A 26,564-nucleotide genomic window follows, 5' to 3' on the forward strand; every position below is an offset into this window, starting at 1 on the left:
TCATAGCCAGAAGTGAGAGTGTCCTTTCACATTTTATTTTATAATTCACTTACATTTAACATGTTATGAAATAGTTTGGACATACACAAAAGTATAAAGGAAAATATAATCAACACCATTCACTCAGTTTTACCAAACCATTGGGATGGCTGAAGATCCCCACCTGATCACATCCCCTCCTAGTTTACACTCTTCAAAGTTTGATGTTTCTCATCCCCTTGAGTTTTTTCTATATATTCAGGACACATGGATATTCACCAAGACAATATATAGGGCTTCTTTACATGATGTTGTGTAAAGACATGGGCTTTCCCAATGGCTTAGCAGTAAAGAACCCACCTGCAATGCAGGAGCCGCAGGAGACTGGGGTTTGATCCCTAGGTGGGGAAGATCCCCTGGAGGAGGGCATGGCAACCCACTCCAGTATTCTTGCCTGGAGAATCCCATGGACAGAGGAGCCTGGTGGGCTACAGTCCATGGAGTCAAAAAGAGTCAGTCATGACTGAAGTGTCTCGAAAGTGTGACATAGATAGTGTTATTATGCCTGTGTTCTTTTCTAACTTACTTTTCTATTTCTTCAGAAAGAGTCATTTGCTTTTTTTTTTTTTTTTTGGTTGCTTGGTTTTTTGTTTTTGTTCTTCTATAAGAGTCATTTGCTTTGTTGTGTGAAGCTATGATTCATTGTTACGTTGGGTGAGGACACCATGGTTTATCTTTCCATTCTTTTGCTGACGGAGATTTAGCTTGTTTCCAGTTTTTCAATATTCAAGTCAATGTTGTTACAAACATTTCTGCCTCGGCTTCTTGTACACATGGGCCAGTGTTTCATCAGTAGTATACGTCACAGTGAGATTGCTGGATGTTAGGGCAAATACTTGTTCCAGTTTGTCAGACCATGCCAAACTGTTTTCCAGACCAGTTGTATTAATTTACATTTCCAGTAGCCATAAATGAGAGTTCCCATTACGCCACGTCCTCAGCAGCACGTGATATTGTCAGACTTTCAGTTTTTACTAATCTGATAAAATTTAAATGGCATGTTATTGTGGTTTTCATTTGCATTTCCCTGCTGACTGTGAAGGTAAGCACTTCGAATTCTCCATAGCGCCTGCTTCCATCTGACTTCCTCCCCCGAGTCTGCCCCACATCCCCAGGCTCTCTTGAAATTTGGCCAACTTTTAGTCTGAATGACCACAACCTCAGAAATCATTTCTAGGCACTGGAGCCTTGTGGATAAGCACTTCTTTAGGGCTCTATCCCAGCCAGGACTGTGCTGGAGGGCTTCATATGTACTTATGCAGTTAGTGCCCTCAACAAAGAAAACAGAATCAGAGAGGCCAGGAACTTGCCCAGCGTCACACAGCTGGCACCTGGCAGGTCTCAGCCTGGTGCTCTTCACTCCTTGTAGGAGGCTGCAGGGCACCCTCTGTCCTTCACTCAGGAAGCACACCTGCTGGTCTGGGTGCTCCTGGGGAGTAAGCAGCTGTTGCCCTCAGGAGTCCGCTGAGCAGGAAGCCCCATAAAGGGATGGATTCAGGGCAGGAAGGGCCATGGGACTGGGAAGCCTTTGTACTCAGTGCTGTGGAAACCAGAGGAGATGACTTGAAGACTTCATCATTCAAGGCTGATGTTTCCCAGAACTTGAGTGGCTTGTTTTAGATGGTTTTAAATATCCCTGGACCCCCTAGTGAGAGAGTGAGACCCTTTTCAAATTTCTTTGGCTCCTCTGATGTTGACGAGGTGGTTGTGGAGGGGGAGAATCTCAGTTTGATGCTAGTATGTCTTCAACACCTCTCTCTGATACTCTTTAATCTCCCTTTTTAAACAAAGGCAAACTAGATCTCCAACTCATCAGAGTCTTAAGCAAGGAATAGTGTCTTGCTAAAACTCAGTTTCTGTCTTTTGTTTTCCTTGTATTCAGGTTTTACATTTCATTGCATTTTGTTTCATGGTGAGTTGGTTAGTTTAAGAAACACGTATACAGTGCCTACTAACATGCCAGGCAGTGTTCCAAATGCTTTAAAAACACTGACAATTCTCCCAAGAACTCTATGAAGTAGGTTATTAATATCTCTATTTTACAAATGAGGACTCAGAGGCCCAGAAATGTTAAGTAAACTCCCCAAGGTCACGCAGTATATAGTCAGCAGTGCTGAGATTTAAACTGAGGCAGGCTGGCCCCAAGTCTGTGTTTTCACCACTGTGGTGCATACTGCCTCTCCATTTCATACTAGTCACCTGTTGAAAGAGGGCTTCCCTGGTGGCTCAGTGGTAAAGAATCCGCTTGCAATGCAGAAGACGTGGGTTCAATCCCTGGGTTGGGAAGATCCCCTGGAGGAGGGCATGACAACCCACTCTAGTATTCTTGCCTGGAGAATCCCATGGACAAAGGAGCCTGGCAGGCTCTAGTCCATAGGATCACAAAGAGTTGGACACGACTGACGCGAATGAGCACGCATGCATGTACCTATTGATGGTCTGATTTTCCATTTTGAGATGTTTATTGGAGCAAAAACTATGAGAGCAGATAAAGAGAAACAGCAAGCAGATCACAGCACTGGTAAGAACCTTGAAGGCAGTAAGTGGCAGGAGTTCTAGAACATTCCAGCATAGCTTCATGGACACCAGGATGGAGCAGGTGGGCCATGAAGACTGAGTGAGTGGAGGGAGGGGGAAGATGTCTAAGAGGCTGACTCAGCACAGGAACTTGTCTCATGCAAAGGCAGGGAGGCACGAGGGGGCCTGGGATGCTGGGGACTGGTGAGTAATTCAGAGCAACTGGCCAGTAAGAGCAAGAATCCAACCCCCTGGACAGCACTTTACGGTTCACAGAGCACTGCGGCATCTGCTTTCCCACTGACTCTTAACTGCCAGGTGCCATGTGCATTCCTGTCCCTAGTTTAGAGATGATAACTGAGGTCAGAGTTAGAAAAGGCAGAGAAAAGCTATTATTTGCTCCAAGATGCTCTGGCCACAAATCTGGGGCTCTTTGTTCTGTTCTACTATTTCAGGTATCTTAGATAGCAAGCCACAGAAAAAGGATTCTACCAAATAGGTGGGGGGTTTTGGCGTATGTTAAATCCAGGTGTGGACATCAGGTACAGCTGGATCCAAGCCCTCAAGTGCTGCCATGGGGACTCTGGGTCTGTATTTCTCAGGACTGACATTTCTCTAAGAGATGATAATGGAGAAGGAAATAGCAAGCCACTCCAGTATTCTTGCCTGGAGAATTCCATGGACAGAGTAGCCTGGCAGGCTATAGCCCATGTGGTCCCAAGAGTCGGACATGACTTAGCAACTAAACCACTACCGCCAAGAGATGACAAAGATAGCTACCAGCTTTTAGCAGGCATCCAAAAGATTACCTCTTAATAGAGTTCTAGAAGAAATTCCAAGATCGCTCTCATTGGCCTAGCCTGGGTTGGTTTCTGTGTCTGATCCCTTCACTTGACCAGGTGGGTGGAGTGCTTTATTGGTCAGAGCTGGATTAGGTGCACACCCTGGTTCAAGTCAGCTTCAGTTTGAGGGGCTGTTCATAAAAGGGGAAGAGATGCCTGGAAGACAGAAGCAGCAGAAACATCCTCTCCTTCCCCAGGGGCTTGTTTGTCATTGGTGCAAAGCTGAGGAATGAGGGACCTTGAAACTGGCAAAGGATCTTGTGCTTTTTCCTGTAGCCCCAGATGGAGCCGCTGGGAGCGATGTGGACAGAGCCAGGCCAGGCCCTGTGCCGAGGCTGGAGTCAGAGATGTGGGCTCACCAGTGAGGGGCAGACACACACTCCATCTTCTCTAATGGGAAGCCAGACCCCTAAAGTGTGATGATCAGACCTCCTCCAGGGCGTGGAGCCAGGCATGAGCAGAGCTCCTTAAAGCAGATTTAAATACTATCTGTGCCAACATTATTTTATTTTAACAGTGATATTATTCATTTTAAAGTGTGTTGGGGAGGGAATTCCCCGGCGGTCCAGTGGTTAGGACTTGATGCTTTCCCTGCTATGAGCCCTGGTTCAATCCCTGGTCAGGGAAATAAGATCCCGCAAGCCAGGTAAGGAGGCCCCCAAAAAAGTGTATTGTGGAAAAAATGCACAACTATGAACATTATTGCTTAGGTTGAGGTTGGAGTTAAAATTTTAAGAGTTCATTTATAGAAAATAAACAGTAGTATACATGATCTACAAATATGGCCAACTTTTTGAAAATGAGACATTTAAGAACTTCCTGGCTGGGTCACTCAAGGAATCCGTCCATTTCTGGTGCTCTAAAAGCCTGTATCCATCGCTATTTCTTGAGCGTTTACGTGTCAGGGGCTCTGCCAGGGGCCCAGCAATTCTATAAATGGAGTCTTTGGATTCTTGCGGGCATCCTGGAAGCAGGGTTTACCATCTTTACTTATAAGGCTCAGAGAGGGGAAGTGTCCAGCCCAGAGTCCCACAGCTGAGCCTCTCTGTGCCCTGCACCACTGCTGACTGGTGACTTGTTAGGGAGTTCAGAGGACGCTCTCCTGGGGGCCAGAGTAGGATCTGGGGGACCCAGGCTCAGGGATGGCATCCGGAAGAAGTCACACATGTGACCTGGTCCCTGCGTGTGTCAGTCCTCTGGGCTTCAATTCCAGCTACACTCTTGTCTCTGGGGTCAGTCTGGGTGGGGTTCCTGGACCCACTGGTCTCTGACTGGTATCGTCCCATGCAGGCACAGAACTGAGGGTAGAGCTGGCAAAGTGCCAGTATGGTGAGTTGTTCCTCTGCCCAGGGTACCAAAGTCTGCTTTTCCTGGACAGGCTGACTTGGGTCTCCAAAGAGTTCCCTTCTCAGTCTCTCACAGATCAGGGTGAGTGATCAGGGTGAGTCCAGGGCACCTTCACGTGCTCAGGCTGGGTACCCTGGTGCTTCCTGGTGGGCTCCCCCAGGCAGGCTCTGTGGTTGAGTTACCAGGCTAGGCTTATCTTAGTATTAGGCAGTGATCTCCTTTGTGGTCTAATCTTGGATTTGTTATTCAATGAGAAGCCAATTCAGGGAAACGTGGCATGCTGCAGTCCATGGGGTCGCAAAGAGTTAGACACAACAGAACAACAGCAACAAGAAGCCAATTAATTGGGCTAACAGCAACATGGGGATTTCATGGGAAGGAAATATCTCTGCTTATCAAATACAGCTTTCCAAGCCACTTTCCCTTGTCTTATCTAGATGGATAAACACACACACATCATGCTACAGCGACAGGTTTATCGGAATCTCTGAGTAGCGAGCTCCTCCCCATTTCCATCCCCCTCTCACTTGTGACTGTGCTGAGTGCCCAGGAAGAAGGCGGGGGAGATGTGGGGAGGGACCCCGGGGTGCAAATTGGCCACCTCTAAGGGACAGAAACCCTTGGGAGCAGCCACGGGCTCCTCAAACACTTTTTCCCCCCCAAAACAAATCCAAGGAACTGAGAGGCAAGTCTTCCAAAGGAGGGATGCGGACCAGAGAGGGGCCGTTTAGGGCCCCTTGGTCTCTGGACCCTAGGCTCACCCTCTCGCTGTGTGTCTCTTCCAGGCTCCGGGAGGCAGCATGCCGTGTGCCTGGGCTGCGACTTTGCTCCTGCTAATGCTCCAGGGAAGTAAGTAGCTGCCCTGAGGTCTGCAGGTGGGGAGCGGCCGCGCTAGCCTTGTGGGCTGCAGAGCGGGGCTAGAGGGTCGGAGCCTGTAGCATCTGTCCACTTACAGCTGACACGGGTGCAGTAGCCCTCTCTGCATCAACCAGAACCCATCCAGCCAGCGAGCTCCACCATCTAGAAGTGGTTCACGCGAGTCCCACGTGGTCCAGCCCACCGTCCTGGGTCTCCAGGTCTCACTGGCTGGGGAGGCTGGTTCGTGGGGAAGATGAGAGACTTCATCCTTCATCTCCATGGCTCTCTGCGTTGGCCAGCTCCCAGTTCTTGGAGGGAGGGAGTCCTGCCTGTGGTCTATCCTCGTTTCTCCTCATCTCCTAGGAGATGGTTTTCAACAATCCCTGGGTCCACTGCTGGCACTGATATTCCCCAGAGATGTTAAGCCCTGAGCTGGGAGAGGCCAGGAGTTACACTTGGGGGCGGAGTCGGGGCTGAGAGATCCAGGAAGCCTGCCCGGAGGAGGCAGACACAGCACACAGGCTCAAATAGAGGCTGGAGGGGGCAGGCTGGCGGGGGTAGGGTTGGGGGGCGGGGCCCTCTGCCGCGACTCTGCTGACTCATGGGCATTTCTCTCCGGTTTTTACCGAAAGACCCAGAGCTTCAAATAGCTCCGTCAGGAAACAGATGTCAGGCTCCTTTGTTTTTCCTTTCTGAGTGGTCAGCAGCCTGTCCTGGCTCTAAAGGGCCTTTAGGTCACCCGCTGCCTCTCCCCACCCCGCGGGCATAAACTCCAAGCCCCTGCTGTGTCCCGGGCGCCACCGAGCAGCCTGTGAAGTTCTTGCAGCCCTGAGGAAGCTAAGGCTCAGAGAGCGTGGGGGGCAGGCTCATGGCCACACAGGCAAGCAGTTGCGGAGCTGGGATCCGTTCCCAAATCTGCCCGATTCCCATGGTCTTAAGTGCCTCGTGCAGGCGGCGTGGGCTGCCCCAGCATGATAGCATCTAAATACCTCCACACACACAGACACCCTCGAGAAGCCAGTGTCCCCAGATTAATAACAGGGACTCGGAGCTGTCGTGAGTCATGTGTCCACTTTCCATGGTTCCCACTGCCTCCCACATGCTGTGATAACCCTGTGGATGGGGATGGGGTGGGGGTGGCGGTGGAGGGAGGGTGGCCCTGGGGCTCTCTGCCCAGGGCTCAGGGTGCTGACCAGGTGATTGGGTTTTTACTCCTTCTGGTCCCTGATGCCACCTCCATGCTAGTTTCTGGGACTGCTGTCCCCTCCTCAATGTTTCATTCCAAGTTTGAGACAAACCTTGCCCCTTGGTAAGGGCTTCCCAGGCGGTTCAGTGGTAAAGAACCCACCTGCCAATGCAGGAGACTCGGGTTTGATCCCTGGGTCGGGAAGATCCCCTGGAGAAGGAAATGGCAACCCACTCCAGTATTGTTGCCTGGGAAATGCCATGGACAGAGGAACCTGGCGGCTATACAGTCCATGGGATCGCAAAAAAGTTGGACATGATTTAGTGGCTGAACAACAGTAGCTGTCCCTTGGCGGCCTTGAGCTTACCGAGGAATGGCAGCCCCTCTCCAAGCTCTGGAGCCCTGAGAGAGAATAACCAGGATACGAACCCAGAGAGGACACGGCCACATGGGTTTGGGTCCTGCCCAAATCTGTCCTCTTTTCTCCACAAATTATCTGAACTAGCCCTTCTGTGCCCACCAATGGGCCCTGTGTTCCTCCCCAAAGGACGCCTCCTCCTAGAATAGGATTGGTTTCCACGTCTCAGATCCCTTGCTAATGCTGCCGGAAGCCTTCTCAACTGTGCCGAGGATTCTGAGGCCACACACCGCTGGAGGGACTGCCGTGATCGATTAGCAATGTCTGCCATGTGTGCGGATGTAAAGACCTAGCGGAGATTAGCTTCTGCCTTTCCTGGGTTTCATTAGCCCAGACCAAAGAGAGAGACGAGGCATAGCCCAGTCTCAGAGCCTCAGTATCCTCATCTGTAAAGTGGTGGAAAGGAGAGTGAAAGTCGCTCATTTGTGTCTGACTCTTAGCCACTCCACGGACTATACAGTCCATGGAATTCTCCAGGCCAGAATACTGGAAGTGGGTAGCCTTTCTTTTCTCCAGGGGATCTTCCCAACCCAGGGATCGAACCCAGGTCTCCCACATTGCAGGCAGATTCTTTACCAGCTGAGCCACCAGGGAAGACTGTAAAATAGTGGTGGGATTGGAAATAAAAGCTGTTTCCAGCAACAATGCTCTTGGCTCCGCATCCAGCTTCTGAGCTAGATGGAGCCCTGGGAGGGAGGTACTCCCACACTCTGAATCTTCATTAGTCAAGGAAAAATAGGAAAAGGCCACAAAGAATGAATCCACTTAAAAGGGGAACGGATTTCTGGTAAGTAGTAGGGATGTGGGGGTGGGGGAAGAGCAGTGTTGGCGCTTGAACTTACAAAACAAAACCGAACTAAAACTTAAGTGGATTTTGTCAAACATTTACCAAAATTTAAACTGTGGTTGGACCTATATTTTTAGACCCAAAGTGAAGCAATTGACATTGGAGGTGGGCGAGTATGAAATCTTCCAACAGAATTGCCTGAGAGGGCCAGACCTGTGCCACTCTGGTGGTGGTGGTGGTGCTTTGGGTAATAGGATACATACATTTTGGCAAATATATTCAAGGGCTTCTCAGCTTTCTGAGGCCTTCTTGCTCCTTCAGAGCACTTCCGGGTCACCGAGGTCTTTGTCCTGTCTGAGACCAACTGCAGGGGAATAGAAGGCTCCTCCTTGTCTCTCATTGGCTGTGTGAATCCCTCTCGTGGGATGTGCAGATTCATCTGGCATCTGGGGCATTCAGGATGCGCCACCTTGAGAGGAAGGCTGGCTAGGAGGGATGATGAGCTGGTGTCTGGACACGGGGCTTATTGGGAGAGCTCATGGTGGGGACCTGCTTAGTTTAGGAATCTCATCCTCACAGCTAGCCTCAAAATTTTGGGGGGCTCAAAAACAGAACTGTCAGGTGGCAAGAACCCCCATTGCCCAAGTCCTTCATCTCAGTTGCCCTTGAATCATCATATTCATCATGGCCCAGGGACCCCTGCTTCCCCTCATCATCCAGCCCTCAAGGGGGTTAGGAGGTGGCGAGCCCTGCAGCCCCCACTCTACCTCACCAAGGCCTCTGTCTCCCTTTGACTCTCCAGCCTGGGGCTGCTCCAACCTCGTCTGCTACACCGATTACATCGAGACTATCACCTGCATCCTGGAGACATGGGCCGGGCACCCCGACTCGCTCACCCTCACCTGGTAAGTGGCTGGGCCTCGCTAGCTCTGGGGATGATATTCAGGGTAGCCCTGGAGGGTTGGGATGAGGCAGGACCACAGAGACCTCAGATTGAATTGGACCGACTGGGTGCCTGGCAGGTTCTGTTGTTGTATAGTATTTGTGTCTGACTTTTTTGCGACCCCATGGACTGTAGCCCACCAGTCTCCTCTGGATTTCCCAGGCAAGAATACTGGAGTGGGTTGCCATTTCCTTCTCCAGGGGATCTTCCCAACCCAGGGATTGAACTCACATCTCCTGCATTGGCAGGCAGATTCTTTACCACTGAACCACCAGGGAAGCCCTCCTAGCAGGTAGTTAAGCAATCTAAAAAATATCTACCACTGCATAGGGGTTCACTCAGCCCTTTCACCAATAGCACTTGGTTTCACTGTGGGCTGAGAACCATGATCTGGGACCAGGAGCTGAGAATCACTGACTGTGGTCTGGGAATCAGTCTGCCCATCTTACAGATGTTCACACAGGGCTCCTGAGACTTGTCCAGTAAGCAGGGCTACAGAGACCATACTCTCTTGCTCACACAGGCCTGACTGTGGTTTTGAGACTTCAGGATGACCAGTCTCCCATGACTGTCTTGAACACTAAATACATGCCCCACATCCAGCTATGCTTCACATGAATCATCACTTCTGATTCTCACAATTATTACTCCCAATTTACAAATGAGAACACTAGGGTTCAGCGAGGTTATGCAGTTTGCCCAAGGTCACACAGCCAGTGAATGGTGGAGCTGAGATTCAAACATAGGCAGTCTGACTCCAAGGTCCGCGGGTCCCTGTTAGTGCACAATGCTAAAGAAAACATTGTTCATTGCACTTGTTAAAGAATGGTAAGGTGTATTTTTCTTTTTAATCTTTAATTCTTACATGCGTTCCCAAACATGAACCCCCCTCCCACCTCCCTCCTCATATTTTTTTTCACTTTATGTTTTAAAACAGAATGAGGAGTTCATGCTTTTATTTATTTTTAAATTTAAAAAATGAATTAAATTTTTAATTGAATTTCATTAAATTTAAATTTAAAAAATTTAAAAAAATGCTGTGCTGGTTCTTCGTTGTGATACATGGGCTTCTGTCTAGTTGCAGTGCACGGGCTCAGTTGCCTCATGGCAACTTAGTTCCTGGAGCAGGGATCAAACTCACGCCCCCTGCCCTGGAAGGAAGATTCTTAACCACTGGACCACTGAGGAAGTCCCGAGGCAGATTTTATTCAAGACCATCATGATAGGTGTAGGGGCCGGGGGTTTTGGTGTGGGGAAGAGAGATTGGGCTCAAACAGAATTCAACAAGGAAAACTGGGAATTTATAGCCAAGGAGAAGGGCAGTGAATGGGAAACACTTAAGAGGAAACATCAGGGATCGGGGGGAATTCCAGATAAACTGACCTGAACTGATGGCAGCCCAATATGATCAGACATCACCTGGGTAATGGCTGAGGATGAGGAAATTGACCAGTTATGAAGGATGGATGGTGCTGGCTAAGCTGAGTTAGCAGGATTCTTGCTGAAATTAGCCAATGCTCCAAAGTCAGCACCTAGTTGAGGAGAGAGTTCCAAGGAGCCTGAGCTGAGCCTGGTCAAGGAGAGTCTTTGTCAAGATACTGCTCAGGGTAGAAAACAGGTGGTTTTCATTCTGTCATCACCAATTCATTTGTTCACTCACTTCTTCAGAGCATATTTATTAAGCTCTTGCCAGACATTCGCAGGCACTGGGGGCTCAGTAGAGCCCAAGACTGACAAAGTCTCAGCTGTCCTGTAGCTGACACACTGCAGGGAAGACAGACAATAAACACGGAAACAGCCAACAGGATACGTTCTGAGACTGCGTGCTTTAAAGTCCAGGAGTCTTGACCCTGGAGTAGAGAGTCAGCAACGTGGGGGGAGAGCGGCTTTAGCCAGGGTGGTCCTGCCAGGCCTTTTCTGGGTGAGAAGGAGGCAGTCAGGGAGCTGGGGAGAGGACATTCCAGGCAGAGGGTAACGCACGTGCAAAGGTCCTGAGGTGGGGACAGGCTGGTGAGTTTGAGGAATAGGGAGGAGGTCAGTGTGGCTGAAGCAGAGTGAGCCAGGGTAAGGGAGAACCACCGGGGAAGGAGGGGAGAGGTAGGCAGGGGCCAGCTTTTATTTGTGTGGGTGGTGAGAAGCCACCTGAGGATTTTAGGCATGGAGGTGACAGGGAATTTTTAAAGGTCCCCCTGGATGCAGTCTAAGAGTCTTAGAGACCCCCTTTTTTTCAGCAGAAGTTTCTATTCCAGCAAATACTTGGCAGAGAACTGAGTCCATGCCTCCATATTAGCCCTGGAGGGTGGTCATGTTCATAGCCTGAAGAGGTAGGTAGGAGAATAAATATCTGGTGAACTCCTATACATACTTCAAAACCCACTGTTTCTGCTCACTGGCCGTTAAAAAGCCAGAGCATTTTCCCCTAACTTTATACCAACAGCCTTTCTGGAAGGCCACCCAAAGCAGGGGGTAATGTTCATCTGGCTCTTATCTTGGCCCTGAGTACAAGCACTTATTAGGTATGCATCAGATATTGGACAGAAAGAGGGCAAAAGGGAGACTTGAAATGCTTAGCTTCCTTCCTCTAGGACAGTGATACAGTTGATGGAACTGACAAGGATGTATTTAGGTTCCGTCCAGGAAAGGATGACCCAAATTTCCAAAGTTAAAAGCTACTGCTGTCAAATGGGGCTTCCTCAGTGGTTCAGTGGTAAAGAATCTACCTGCAGGAGACATGGGTTTGATTCCTGGGTCAGGAAGATTCCCTGGAAGAGGGCATGGCAACCCACTCCAGTATTCTGGTCTGGAAAATCCCATGGACAGAGGAGCCTGGCGGGCTACAGTCCACGGGTCGCAGAGTCGGACATGACTGAAGCGCCTGATCACGTATGCGTGCATGCTCTTAAGCGAGGTGGTGAGTTCCTGGTCCCCTGGAGGCATGCAAGTCAAGCCTGGACACAGTCCATCAGGGCTGCTTCAGGGAAGGAATATCTTCCCTGGGAAAGGAGCAGTTGGGCCAAGTAATCCCCCAGCCCCACCTCAAATCCTTCCAAGCCCCAAGATTCTGGGCTTGGGCCCTGACCCTGAGCCCTGAGCCCTGCTGGCTTCCAGCCATAACTGGCTGCTCTGTCTTTGAAGGCAAGACACATTTGAAGAACTGGAGGATGAAGTCACCTCCTGCAGCCTCCTCCAGTCCACCCACAATGCCACCCATGCGGAGTACACGTGCCACATGAAAGTGTTCTCCCTCGTGGCTGACGACTTCTTCAATGTAAGCATGACAGACCCATCCGGCAACTACTCCAAGGAGTGTGGCAGCTTTATGGTGGCTGCGAGCAGTGAGTATCCCTCAAACCCCAGAGTTTAGCAGAATGCACAGTCGCTGAGCTGGCCCCCCAGGCCCACCCTCTCCTTAGAGTTCTTTTTGCTATAGTGTGATGGGTTGATCAGTAGGTTTGAGTCTTAACCAAAGAGAGGCAGCAGGGTTACGGAAACGAGTTGGACTGGGACCCAGGACCTTGGCCTTCAGTTCTGGTTCAGCCCCTGCCTGTCTGTGACCTTGGACTGCTTCCCTATTTATAGAGTTGAACCCTGACTCTTAGGGATTCTGTTCCCATGATGGGGGACATTGGGTCCCAAGAGAAAATCCTCGCTGAGTTTTCTCCCATTCATTGGCTCCGTGAGGCCCAGCATCTCCCTCCAGGTTGGGGGTAGGTGGGAGTCCACAGGCAGAAGGGGCCGAATTGGTGGAAGCAGTTGTCTCTCTGGGTCCAGAACCAGGTTGGGTCCAGGTGTGTCCGAAGTGGGATTTCCAGGGAGAGGGGGTAAGAGTCCCATGCCCAGAGGCATGCAAACACAGACTGCTGAGAGAGTCCTGTCTTGCTTGGGAAGGCCCAGCCACCGCGGGCCCTGGATCCCTAAGGGTGGGGCGGGGGGTGAGAAGGTGTCTGTCATTCACACCCTGGGGGTCCAGGTTTGGATCATTTCACTGTGGGTGTCACACCACACAAGGTGTGAATGAAGCTTCACACACACCCAGACACACCCAGAGTCTCTCTCACATACACACATTCATAAACACACCCTCGAACACATGCATGGGTGTCCCACCCACCCTCAGCCTATCCAGCCTGGACACCTGCCCACATGCTCGCTCCTACACAGGCACACGTGCCCGCATGCTCTCTCAGCCATGCAGATCCAGGCGTGGCTAGTTCACAGAGCAGGGGTGCCCTCTTGCCCCTCTGAGAGAGCCGGGCAGACAGCAAGCCTGCCCCTGCCCCTGCAGAGCAGAGGCACTGCCCTGCTGCCCTCCGCCTCACAGTGGGGCTCCAAGTCACTTTTCCGTCCGGCCCTGCCTTCCCCTCCCTGCCAGGGTCTGAAGCCAGGCCTGTACCCAGATTTGGCAGGGGGCGGTGTTCTCCCCCACCCCCAGGCCCGTTTCTTCTCCTGGGCCCTGGACCCCTGTCCTTGACCCCACCCCATCCCTGATCCCCGACTCTGGTCCACACCACCCAACCCAGGACATGCCAGAAAGTGGAAAACCAGGCCTCCATTGGCCTGGGGAAAACAGGAGAGGGCCTAGAAGCATTTCCAGTCCCAGGAGACAATGAAACTCCCCCCGCCCCCCACCACGTCCTGAGCACGTGCCTGAGCACGTGCCTTCCCCCATCACAGTCGTCCGCAGCTTCAGAGTTGCTGTCTGAAATCCCTGGCGGGGATGCGCGTTGGTTTCACAAGCATCTCTTGAGGGCCTACTGTGCACCAGCTCTGTCCTAGGAACTGTGGACATGGCATTGACTGGAGAACAAATCCTCTGTCCCAAGGAGCTAAGATTCCCCGAGACAGGGGCAGGTGACAAGCAGGATCACAGAGCCCTAGAGGGCGTGGTGTGGCGACTCAGATCTCTGCTCCTGCACTTTCCAGAAAATGTCCAGGAGATGACAGCATTCACATCACATCCCCAGGGCCCCTTCGGGCATCAAATTACTTCTGCAGAGCAGCCCAGCAGGCACTCAGAGGTGGTAACTTCCATCATTAGCATAATTTGTGCTAATTAATTAGCATGATGCTAATTACAGTCTCGTGACTTCTCAAGGAAGCTAGAGTTAAAAGAACATGATGCCATCATTTAGAACAGACGTGGAGAACATCTGGGTCTCATTGGTTTTTTTCCCCTGGCCGCTGCCGGTCTGCATTCTTGCCCCCTTGAGGAGTAGCATCCCCCTTGAGACTGGGAGGGCTTGGTCTCCGAATCTGTGTCATCCATCTCTGTCCCCTGCCCAATTGGGTTGAGTTTGCAACCCAATCTCATCTAAATCTCCCATTTCTCAGATGAGTAAACTAAGGCCCAGAGACGGGGTGCTTCACCCCAAGTCATTCAGGGTCACTAGTCTTCATCTCATCAAGAATGGATCAGGCATAAGGGAATTTATTCCCATCACCACATCCTTCTCAGCTGCTGCAAAATCTCATCCCATTTTTCTCTTTCTGGCTTTTTCCTGTAAGTCAAGCCATCTCCCCCTTTCAACGTGACCGTGAGCTTCTCTGGAAATTATAACATCTCCTGGAGTTCCAGTTCCAGTTCCAGTCCCAGGGACCTTGTCTACGCCCTGAAGGACAAACTTCAGTATGAGCTGCGGTACAGGAAGGTTGGAGAACCCTGGGCTCGGGTGAGGCCCTCAGAGGACTGGGCTGGAGGGGTCGGGGGCGGGAGGGACAGGATGTGCAGAGCATCCAGGCAGGAGGAGGGGCAGCCACAGGTGAGCCTGTAATTCACCATCCAGAGTGGAAACCAAGGACTCGCCAGGGATGGAGGCGCTCCCTGGTACCCTCTCACTCCATGCTGCCCTCGTCTCATTTTTCCCCGGGGTAGGAGGCCACTTAAAATCCCTTCCTCCCTGTCCCTGTGTCCTCTTCTATCAGTGTGCCAGACAGGAAGGGATCAGCACCATCCCTGGTTCTATCTCAAGTCTAGGTCTGTCACAGTAGGAGAAGTTTCAGAAACGGGGCAGCCTGGAACTGTCCCATTACACTTCGAATGGCCACTGTTGGAGACTTCCAGAAGCATCGATAACCAAGGAAGTCCAGAGGGACCGTTGTTTCAAATGTGAAGGCTTCTGAAGGCGTTCTTTGTTTAGAGTGTTGAAGAGTTCCAGAATGGCCTGATGTTTAGAATAGTCACAGCTGAAGAGTTCTAGAACTATCCATCCTGTAGAATGGTCCCAGTTGAAGACTTTCATAAATGCCATTGTTCAGACTGTCCCCAATGGAAGACTTCCGGAGGCATCAGTTGCTAAGATGCCTGTAGTTACCGATGCCCAGAAATGCCCACTATGGAAAATGCCCGCTGTTGAAGAACTACAGAGGTGTCCAAGGTCTGGAATGCTGCCAGTTAAATATTCCCAGGAATGGCCACTGCTGCTCCTGGGACATTTCCACGCCCGGCCAGGAAGGGTGCCCTGCCAGGACTGTGAGTGGATGAGCTTGGATCAGAGAGAACAGAACAGAGCACTATATCTTAGGGAGGCCAGGGCTCTGTGCTGCTCAGGCTGGAGTGTCCAGAGCTCAGACTGGGGCTTGATTCTGGTGGAGAGGGCGGAGACTTTGTGGGACAGACTCCGCCCATTTCGTGGCGGCTGGTGAAGGATGGTTCTGCTGGGGGGTGGGAGGGCTGGACTAGGGGTTCATGGCTTGGTGCATCCTTTCTCTGTGCCAACAGAGTCCAGGGAGAAAGCTGATCTCAGAGGATTCCAGAAGCGTCCTTCTCCTCCCCTTGGAGTTCCACAGCGGCTCAAACTACGAGCTGCAGGTGCGGGCAGGGCCCCAGCCCGGCTCCACCTTCCAGGGCACCTGGAGCGAATGGAGTGAGCCAGTCGTCTTTCACACCCAGCCGGAAGGTAGATGTGAAACAGGGATGGGTGGATGGATAGACACCACTCCTTGTACCAGATCGTGTTCTAGGGCAGCCACCCCGAGCCTGGCTGGAGGGTACCCATTGAGTCCTGCGCCCGCTCGTTGCCACTCCATAGCATTCCTAGGGCCCCTGCTTGTCAAGCCCTGCATTGGGTGCTAGGCACGTCTCCCGGCAGGGCCTTTGATCCCTCTAATACATCTGTGAAGTGGGGATTATTATGCCCATTTTGCAGATAAGAGAAGGGAGGCTCCAAGAGATTAAAATCACTTGCCTGGGGTAGGGGTTGAACCCAGGTCCATCCCACTTTGAGGTAGCAACAGCCTTCCCACCCTCTTCCCCTCCAGCCTGGACCCAGTGCCCCACCCACACCCGCGTGGCCTCCTGTAAAGGCCAGTCAATGTCATCCAGTGTTTGCTTCCTTCCCAGAGAGAAAGGGAGACCTGTATCTTCACCTGGTTCCCATCCTGCTCATCCTGGTCTGCCTCATCTTTGTCTTCTTGGGCCTGAAGGTCCCTTGGAGGTGAGGCCAGGGCACAGGGAGGCAGGGAGGGATTCAGCATGGGCCAGGATATAGGGGGGCACCTCCAGGAGCTGGAGTGCCCAGGGCCTCCACTCCCCGACTCCTCCCCGCAGCCCTGTGGAATTGAGGGTGGAGGAGGAGTCAGGGCTCAGAGCGGGGCAGCATTGGCTCAGCACAGAGTAGGCAGTCCAGCCCTTTAACACTGTGCACCATAGGAGACTCGCTGCCCCATTTTACAGATGTGAAAATTGAGGCCTAGGGCAGAGGGGCAGAAGGGAGGGGCCCGAGTTGTATCTTGGAGACGCTGAGTCTCCCACAGGACACATTTGGGGTGCAGCTGAGCAGGAGGCCCTGCTGCCCTCTGGGGGGTGCAGGGGGACTCACCTCGTCTCTGCCTTCCCAGGCCGTGGGAAAAGGTGTGGCTGCAGGTGTCCAGCCCGAAGCCCTTCTTCCAGCCCCTGTACGTGGGCCACAGCGGAGACTTCAAGGTGAGCACACCCACCCTGTGATGAGCTCCTTGGAGCCTCTCGCCTTCTGGGAGCTTGCGTCTCCCCTCACACCTGGACCCCCAGCCCCACCCTGCAGGTCAGGGGCACCCAGATCCCCGCCCAGCCCAGAGCCAGACTTCGTTTTCTCCATCCACAAAGTGCAGGAAGGGGTTCCCGTGGAGCAGGGTTGGCATGAGTGTTAAACCAGATCCTGCAGCGTTTCTCAGGCCAAGGAATCAGACTGGGGCAGAGTGTGAGCTAGGTGGTCCCTTGAGCCTCAGACTGGCCTCCCAGTCCTTTCGTAGAAACCCTTGCTCTGGAGGTGGCGAGGGAGCAGCTTCTGGGAAGGGAAATGGCCCCACCTGCAAAATACATGGGGCCCCCACCCCCTCTGCCAGCACCCATGGGTTCTCTGTGCCCATTTACCGCCACCCACCCCCCGGAGGCGGCAGCCACCACCAAGAGGATGTGGTGATGGCGGGCGGGGCGGACAAACTGCTCCAGCCGAGCCTGAAAGTCAGGAGGCACGACCTGCCGGCTGCCTGGCCATCATGGAGTGCCGTCTCGCCTCCGCCCTTTCACCTGTGTAACAGCCCCTGTGAGTGGGTGGCTGGGTGTTGCATTGTTCCAGGGGAGACACGAGGAGACCAGAGGCTGAGGCTCAGAGACAGGCAGGGGCGAGGCCTAGGTTCCATCACGTCCAACCAGCCTTTCCTCTTTCCTCTGCACTTTCCCTGAAGCTCAGCTCTTACGTCTATTCTGTTTGTTTACCAAGACTCATATAGCCCTCGCTGGTGCACTGGGTGCTCTGCTAGGAGCTCCACTGATGTTATTCAGTGTATCATTTAATCCCCACAAGCACTCTGTGGAGTGGGGACTGTTAGTGGGCCCGTTTTGCAGATGAGGAAGCTGAAGCAGAGAGGGCAAGTAACTGGCTCAAGGCCACACAGCTGAGAAGTGACTTTAGATCAGGGGTGATGGGCCTCAGCAGGGTTCTGAGATGAGCTTTCTGACCAAGAAGCTCAAAACTGGGAGATTTTGGTTCTCAGGGATGTTCTCTGCTGACTGGTTGGAAACCCCGTGTCATGAAGGGAACCCTTGGCAGGCAAGGGCAGGGAGACCCTTAAAGCTTAAGGATGGCTGCCCCGCAGTTCATCTTTGCCCTGCAGCCCTTATCAGGAGATGCAGTTTTGATCTCTGGGTCAGGGAGATCCCCTGGAGTAGGAAATGGCAACCCATTCCAGGATTCTGGCCTGGGAAATCCCATGGACAGAGGAGCCTGGTGGGCTACAGTCTGTGGGGTTGCAAAGCGTCGGGCACGACTGAGCAACTGAACCACCGCCACCACCTTATCCTTTACGAGTGGCTGGTCCTTGATTCATTCCGCTCATTCATTTACTTAATATACATTTTTGGGGCGCCTACTGTCTGCCAGGCACTGTGTGAGCCTCTGGGGGACATAGCTGTGACCCGAGAAGCTAGGAGCTTTTGCCTGGCCACATGTCCACCCTAGTAAGGACATAAACAGGAGAAGCAAGGTTTCGAGAAATCTCCCCAAGGAAGATAAAACAGGAGGCCTGGTGGGGGCCCTGCCACTCAGTCCTCAGGCCCTCCTGCCCTTTGGTCCCCACTACTCGGGAGTCTTGACCCCACACCCACACAGACCCCAGGCCGCCGAGCAGCGGATCATCTGTGCCTGCAGGCTGCCGAGAGCCATGGCTCCTTGCTACAGGTGGGGAAACTGAGGCCCAGGGATGCAGGGACAGTGGAGGGGACCCTCTCTGGACAGGGCCACAGCCGAGTACTCATCTCCCCACCCCCATCTCTCTATATTCTGAAGTCTTCCTTTCTGTCTCTCTTACTGTCTGTCTTGTCTCTGTGTCTGTTTATGCATAGACAGCTCACCCCCTAACCCGTGTCCGTGGGCCTCCCAGATGGCCCTAGTGGTAAAGAATCTACCTGCCAATGCGGAGGACGCAAGAGTTGCAGTTTCAATCCCTGGGTCGGAAAGACCCCTGGAGGAGGAAACGGCAACGCACTCCAGTATTCTTGCCTGGAGATCCCATGGACAGAGGAGCCTGGTGGGCTACGGTCCGTGTGGTAGCAGAGTTGGACACGATTCAGTGACCGAGCACCTTGTCCCTGCTCCCATCCATGACTCTCCCTCCTTGTCTCTCTTGCAGAAATGGGTGGGCACACCCTTCACTGCCTCCAGCCTGGAGCTGAGACCCTGGAGCCCCGGGGTACACTTGGCCCTGGAGATGTGCAGCCCGTGCCCACCGCAGGGTACAGCCAAGGGTCTGGTGCCCACGGAGCTGCCGGAACCCACAGAACTGGTGGAAGCTGACGGGGTGCCTGAGCCTGGCTCCTGGGGCCCAGTGCCCTCCACTGCAGGCAGCTTGGGCAGCTCGGTTTACAGCCAGGAGAAGGACCGGCTATATGGCCTGGTGTCCATCGACACGGTGACCGTGGTGGATGCAGAGGGGCTGTGTGACTGGCCCTGCACCTGTGGGGATGATGGCTACCCTGCCCTGAACCTGGACACTGGCCTGGAGCCTGGCCCAGGCACAGAGGATCCGCTCCTGAGCACGGGGGCCACAATCCTGTCTTGTGGCTGCGTCTCGGCCGGTGGCCCCGTGAGGCCGGGCAGCCTCCTTGACCGGCTAAGGCTGTCCCATGAGGATGAGGCAGATTGGACACCCGGGCCGTCGGACAGTGAGGCAGGCTCACCTCCGGTCGGCCTGGACATGAACACGTTTGACAGCGGCTTTGCGGACTCTGATTGTGGCAGCCCCGTGGAGAGTGACTTCAGCAGCCCCAGGGACGAGGAACCCCCCAGGAGCTACCTCCGACAGTGGGTGGTCACAGCCCCTTCACCTACGCCACCGGGATCCCAGGCCAGCTAGTGATGCTCCTGAGCCACAAGCCGCGGACAGGGTCCCCCGGGGGCTATGGAGTGAAGGGGCCTGCAGCTCTGGTCTCCCCGACGGGACGCCTGAGCCTGGTGCTCACACTGTGCGTCTGGGGTTCAGGGGCCACTGGCGTGGCTGTGTGCATGCGTGTGTGTGGCCCATGTGCCTGGGAGGACATGGAGCACCCCCGTGGTGATGCCATGCGTGTGTCTGTGCCGATGTGAGTTCCCCGTATGCATGGATGTGAGCGGCACATGCCTCTGTGCACGCGAGGACAGCCTCCCTCCTTCCCAGGCACGTGAGGGTGGCCCTCAGGACATGTGCCAAGAGGCCAGTCATGCGCTGGGACCAGGGCCCTCCCTGCCTGGGACAGGCCACAAGCCCAGCACCCAGCACCCCCCACCCCAGGTCCTGCCTCTGGGAGCTGCACAAGGTCCACACTCTTCCTCATCACCTCGCAGGGGGCGGGAAAGGGGACCAAGTAAGCCCATCTCGACCCTGGGGGTGGGAAGACTGGGAGGGTGGGCGATGAATGTAGCTCTGAATCCTGACTCTGACACCTCCTGGCTGCGCCATCTTCGGCGAGTCGCTTCCCCTTTCTGGGCTGGAGTTTCCTGTCTGGACCATGTGGGTGGCCTGACCTACCCTGTGGAGAAATCAGAGAGGTCGCCCACATACGGTGTGCAGCCCAGAGCCTCAATAAACATCGGCTTCCTTCCTTCTGCGGCCAGGACCACGGTCTGTGCTGGAGGTTGGGTGGGGCTGAGAAACCAGACAAGACGCAGGTACCTGCGGGCTGTCCCGCCCTGCAGAGGGGCACCTGGGAGATTCTGGGCTGAAAACCAGCTTTGTATCTTAGAATCAGCCCCTCAGCAACCAAGATTTTGTTTTTGGGTGCCTGCTGCACGTTTGTTGTTCCCATTATGCGCCCAAGAGATATTTATTGAGTACACACAGGTGCTGGGATGCTGGGAGAGGACCCTCCTCGGGGCACTCACTGTGGGGGAGGGACACTGGTCTAGGTAGTAAGGACATGGTGGTCCTGGTCCCTGGCATCTTAACTGTTCATCCTGGGGAATTAGAGGGAGTCAAGTTCTTGACAGTTTGTCAGAGAGCCTGCTGAAATGTGAAATTAAGATGCTAAGAAAATACTTCTTTGTGACATTTTGAAGGCAACTTACTGAACGTCAGCTTTTCACAGGAGCTGGAAATCGGTGCTGCATGTTGCAAACAATTCTTACTTTAAAAAAGGAAAAAAGATCCCAGGAAAATCAGAATGGACATCTCTGTAGTGTGGCATAACGTGCAGAAGTATTCCCATCCCCTTCTCTAGAGCCCGATAGAAATAAAAATCAAAAAGAAAGGAAAAGAGATCATTTTTCTCCTAAGGGTGCTCACCTTTAAAGGCAGGCTTTTCGAGGCCACTGAACAGGGTTAAAATAGCGGAGTCTGTTTCAGCCACCAGCTCTCGGAGCCCTGAGGGACTCTCTGCCCCGGCCTGGCCCTGCCTGGCCTGTGGTCCTTCCCAAACGTCAGGCTGCAGGGCATCACCTGAAGCTCTGGGCTGTCTCTGCTTTTGGATGAGGCTGACCTGTCAGTCCTGCCGATGGCTCCTCTGACTTCTAAGTTGCTGAGAGAACACCAGATGCCTTGGTTCTGAAAATTCTAGAACACTGATGGTCTTAACAGTGGGACTGGGATCAGGATGTGCGAGGTGCAGATGGGAGCACAGGTGTGAAACCACAGCTCCTGCAGGTGTGAGCAGCCCTCCCCACCCCCCCGCCGTCACCCCGGAGACGCTTGGGTCAAGGTGTGCTGTGGTTTTCACACCTTCAGGGAGACCACGGGCTCCAGGCGCTCATGAGCCCCTGGCTCTCCGGGGAAGCAGCTCAGCTCTCCAGCACCCAGAGCTCCGGGCCCAGGTGTAGGGAGAGGGGACACCTGCGACCCCCGCTGATGGCAGGCCAGGGTGGGGGAGGGGCATGGGTCTCTGGCCTGGGCCAGACAGGACTCCTCACCGACACTGGGTCTTTGAAGGGGACCCAGCTCATAAAAGTGCAGAAGGGAGACAGGAGCTGGCCCACCTGGGGGGCTGGAGTACCAGGAGGGGTGTGGGTGGATGACCGATGGACGAGTCGGTGCATTAGTGGGTGGACGGAAGGATGGTCAAGGCCGGAAGGAAGAACAGTTGGATGGATGGATGGAGATAAACAGTTGCTAGAGACAAGGATGAAGTGCCAAACACAAGCTCCAGGAAGGTAGCAACTTCACCTCTTGTGTTCGCTGCTTCACTCCCGATCAGGCACATAGGGAGCCCTCCTCAGTAAAGCCTGATTTGCAGCGTTTGCTTATTTCCACGGTGTAAACATTTCACCACGGTCAATTTCAAGCCAGCAACTTGACGGCTTCAAACACGGGATTGGAAGAGATGTTTATAATCGATACTCCTGGCTGGTAGGAGGCAACCCCAGCACTTGGATGGGAGATCAGAGCAGGCAGTAGGAAGGCCCTGGGGGTCTTCAGGGAGGAGGTGGCATTTGTTGGGCTCTGGAAAATGAATAGGAGCTGTAAGGGACACCAGCTACTCAGGCAGAGGGAAGAGCTTGAGCAAAGGCCTGGAGGTGTGGCTGAGCCCTAAACATGGGGTGGGGTGGGGGGCTCGGAGGTCCCCGTCACCCAGCGTCCAGGCCACACAGTTACTAACAACCCTGTCTTTGGAGGCAGGAGGGTGCCACCCACTGCTCCTGGCCCAGCCCTTTTCCATCTGCAGGCTCCCAGGGGCGGGATATCCATTCAACAAATGAAGTGAAGGTGCAGAAGGGACCAGTGACTTGTCTGCGGTCACACCCTGAATTAAAGGTCAGAGTCAGAACTTGAACTCTGGGCTCCTGACCTCAAGTCCAAACTCTCTTCATCTTGCTCTGCTGGAGGGCACCTGGGTCAGGAGGGAAGAAACAGCCATGGGTGCCCGAGATTGTGTCAGCACCACTGGGGGGCTGACCCCAGCTCTGGGAATGGCTACGTGACCCGGCCCCCCCTGACCCCTAGAGAACATCTGAGCTCATCTGAGACGAGGCCAACACACTGGAAAGCAGGGCTGGGAAGCGGACTCATATTCCTGATAATACCTCTTAAGCTCTTGGATCCAGCCATGCCTGAAACTACACTCCCCTTGGGCTTTTGCGGTACATCTCTGGGGGCAAAAGACGTGAGCATCCTCTTTTTAAAAACTGATGGCCCCAGAAAATAAATTTTAGATTCTGCAATTTGAGGGGGGGTGTCTCTCAGCATCATGCTAGCCACCCACCCAAGGCAAACCCCATCTCTGGAAAGGGGCCTAAGTGGAGAGGGCTTTGAGCCTGGACGGCCTGAGTTGGGAAACTAGGAGACCCAATTACTAGCTTTCAACCTGCAGAAACCATTTCACTTCCTTATGTCTGTTTTTTCATACATGGAATGGGTATATTGATCAGGACCAGGAATCAATACGTGTGAAGTATGGATAGCGGTGTCGGGCACATTGGAAGTGCTTAGAAAATGTTACTTTACCATTTTTGTGGACAAATTAGCCCCACCCTGACCCGCACTCCCATATACTTTGGTTGACCTCAACCTTAAATTTGGCTGGACAGTGAGCTGCATGTGCATGTACGTTCAGTTCTGTCCCTGGCATTTTCCAGGCAAGAATACCAGAGTGGGTTGCCATTTCCTTCTCGAGGGGATCTTCTTGATCCAGGGACTGAACCTCTCTTGGGTTCTTGGGTCTCTTGGGTCTCCTACATTGGCAGCCGGATTCTGGGCCACCTGGGAAGCCCAAACCACAAGCTATTAATACAGACATCTGGAGACCAGACCAGCCCTCAGCAAACGGAGATGTTGGGTGGCTGCTGCCACCTGCTGGTGAGCACTGGAACTTGGCTGAGGAGCCAGCTGAAGGCGGTGTGCTCCCTGCGCTGAGGTCCAGGGGCTGCACTCGCATCTGCCTGGCACCGTCAGCTGGCTACACAATTGTCCCAGCAACTCGGTGTGGTGGGAACGTTCACAAGGTGAACCGGTAGGTTCTTTTGGTCACAATGCTGTTAGTTTTAGATGCACAGCAAAATGATTTTTCTCTTTTTGCAGATTATATTTCATATAGCTTATTACAAGACACTGGGTATAATTCCCTGTGCTACAAGGTAATTCTTGGTTCCCTGTTTTATGTATAGGGCTTCCCTGGTGGCTGAGAGGATAAAGCATCTGCCTGCAATGCAGGAGACCTGGGTTCAATCCCTGGGTTGGGAAGATCCCCTGGAGAAGGAAATGGCAACCCACTCCAGTATTCTTGCCTGGAGAATCCCATGGACAGAGGAGCCTGGCGGGCTACAGCCCACAGGGTCGCAAGAGTCGGACACAACTGAGCGACACTGTGTGTGTGTGTGTGTTTTATGTACAGTAGCTTGTATCTGTTAATCCTAACCTTACAATTCGTCCCTCCCCTTCGGTAACTGTGGTAGGTTCTTTTTTATTATTTATTTACAGTACGTTCTTTTCCATTTTTTCCTTATAATTTTTTAAATTTAAAATTTGTTTTAAAAATTCTTATTTATTTTTCTTTTTTAGTAGGCCCTTTGTCAACAAGGGATGAATTCTACTCCTTGGGTGGGTGGGCCTGCATTGGGCACCAGGCGGGGTGGGTGGTGAGACCACACTCAGCAGGGAGATCACGTGTGCACACGCACGCACACATGCATATAAAAAATACACGTGTGCACACATAAAAATACACATACACTTCACACATACAGCACACACATATAAAAATACACACTTCACACGCATGCATATAAAAAATATACACTTCACATACACATATGCATATAAATACACATACACTTCACGCATACACACACACGCATATAAAACATATACTTCACACATACACGCACATATAAAAAATATACACTTCACACCCGCATATAAAAAATACACACCTACTTCACGCACACACATAAAAAATACACATACACTTCACACACACACAAACACACAAAAAATACACATACACTTCACACACACACATATAAAAAATACACATCTACTTCACGCACACACACATAAAAATACACATACACTTCACACACACACACACATAAAAAATACACATACACTTCACACACACGCATATAAAAAATACACATACACTTCACACACACACGCATATAAAAATACACACTTCGCGCACACACACACGCATATAAAAAATACATACACTTCACACACACGCATATAAAAAATACATGCACACTTCACACACACACATGCACATGTGGGAAATTCCCTGGCATAAGTGGGTCAAGGACCCAGGGGAAGGGTGGGGAGTCAGGTGAAGCCAGAGGACACTCAGCCCAGGGTTCTGGGTAGCCATGGGCAAAGTGAGGCTGGAAGGGGAGGAAGGGGATGTGGGAGGCTGGCAGCTGCCAGACACTGAGCAAGATCTGATTGGGCTCCAGGAGGAAGGGAGGCGGGGCCTGGGAAGGCAGAGAAGATGCTCAGTGGGGAAGACCAGGAAGCAATTTCAACCAAGAGGGAGTAATCATCAGGACCTCAGTGCCAGGACTCCCGTCTAGACTTAGCTCCTAACTCACGGCTCTCTATGTGCAGACACCGACGTGCAAGGGCACTCCAGGGTGAGCCACAGCTGGAGCTGTGTCAGTACGCAAAATGCCATCACAGGTCTGTGATTTCTCAGGGGTGGGGAGCATAAAAGGTATGTAAATGCAGAGAAAAAGGCCTGGAGAAGAAAGCAGCCTGCAGGTTTAGGTGTTTAAAGAGAATGGATTAGCTGTGGCTTATATAAGCAAAAAGGCATAAACACGAAGGGTGTGGGCTTCCCTGGTGGCTCAGATGGTAAAGAACCCACCTGCAATGTAGGAGACCTGGGTTTGATCGCTGTGTCAGGAAGATCCCCTGATGAAGGGAATGGCACACCACCCCAGTGTGCTTGCCTGGGGAACTCCATGGACAGAGGAACCTGGTGGGCTACCGTCCATGGGGTTGCAGAGTTGGACACGACTGAACGACTAACACCTTATGTAAGTAAAGAGGAGAAAGAATGAAGAGTGTGGAGGGACAAGGAACCCAGAGGACAGACCTTCAGGGGTCTGGGGTGTGCTGTTACTCGGGGTGAACAGGACATGACCCCTCTGGGCTTGGTGCTCCCCTGCTCGCATCCCGTGTTTTACTAGGTAAGTGAAAATCGCTCAGTCATGTCCAACTCTTTTCGACCCCATGAACTGTAGTCCATGGAATTCTCCAGCCCAGAATACTGGAGTGGGTAGCCGTTCCCTTCTCCAGAGGATCTTGCCAACCCAGGGATCAAACCCAGGTCTCCCACATTGCAGGCGGAGTGTTTTACTAGGTAGTCAGTGTTTAAAATCTCTTTTTTCTAAACATGAATTCCTTCTCACCCTGGGCATGCAGATTTTAATTTTCCATAGTTCCTACCCTGCCTAGTATTAACCAGGCCACTTTATATTACCTGCCTGGCCCTGAAGCCATCTGATCTCATAGCTTCTGGTCTACACTTCTGGTTTTGCAAACCCTGGGTGCAGAGCTTGGCAAGGCAGAGAGCTACCTTGGATGGGGGCTAGCTGAGGGGGTGGATGGACACACGGACAGATTGATGGGATGGGTCGGGGGAGGGAGGGAAGGAAGTCATCCTTGCACAGGATGCCTAGATGTGGGAATGAGGGTCACAGAAACCCCCTCTCTCCACTGGAGAGCTGACTCCTTGCCCTGGTGTCCAGCTCCTA

General features: G+C 52.6%; 1 protein-coding gene across 1 annotated transcript in view; it reads left to right on the top strand.

The window, feature by feature from the left end:
• Nucleotides 1–20,488, top strand: part of IL21R (interleukin 21 receptor) — a 36,279-nt gene extending 15,791 nt beyond the window's left edge. The window contains exons 2-9 of the mRNA XM_069570406.1: nt 5,531–5,594; nt 8,797–8,899; nt 12,073–12,272; nt 14,443–14,606; nt 15,656–15,833; nt 16,277–16,370; nt 16,774–16,858; nt 19,042–20,488. Of these exons, the coding sequence (XP_069426507.1) occupies nt 5,546–5,594; nt 8,797–8,899; nt 12,073–12,272; nt 14,443–14,606; nt 15,656–15,833; nt 16,277–16,370; nt 16,774–16,858; nt 19,042–19,764 (1,596 nt within the window). The 5' untranslated portion in view covers nt 5,531–5,545 and the 3' untranslated portion in view covers nt 19,765–20,488. The remainder of the gene's footprint in view (nt 1–5,530; nt 5,595–8,796; nt 8,900–12,072; nt 12,273–14,442; nt 14,607–15,655; nt 15,834–16,276; nt 16,371–16,773; nt 16,859–19,041) is intronic.
• Nucleotides 20,489–26,564: the final 6,076 nt, after the last annotated feature.

This window comes from Ovis canadensis, chromosome 24 (genome assembly GCF_042477335.2).
Source record: "Ovis canadensis isolate MfBH-ARS-UI-01 breed Bighorn chromosome 24, ARS-UI_OviCan_v2, whole genome shotgun sequence".
Classification (NCBI taxonomy): Eukaryota; Metazoa; Chordata; class Mammalia; order Artiodactyla; family Bovidae; genus Ovis; species Ovis canadensis.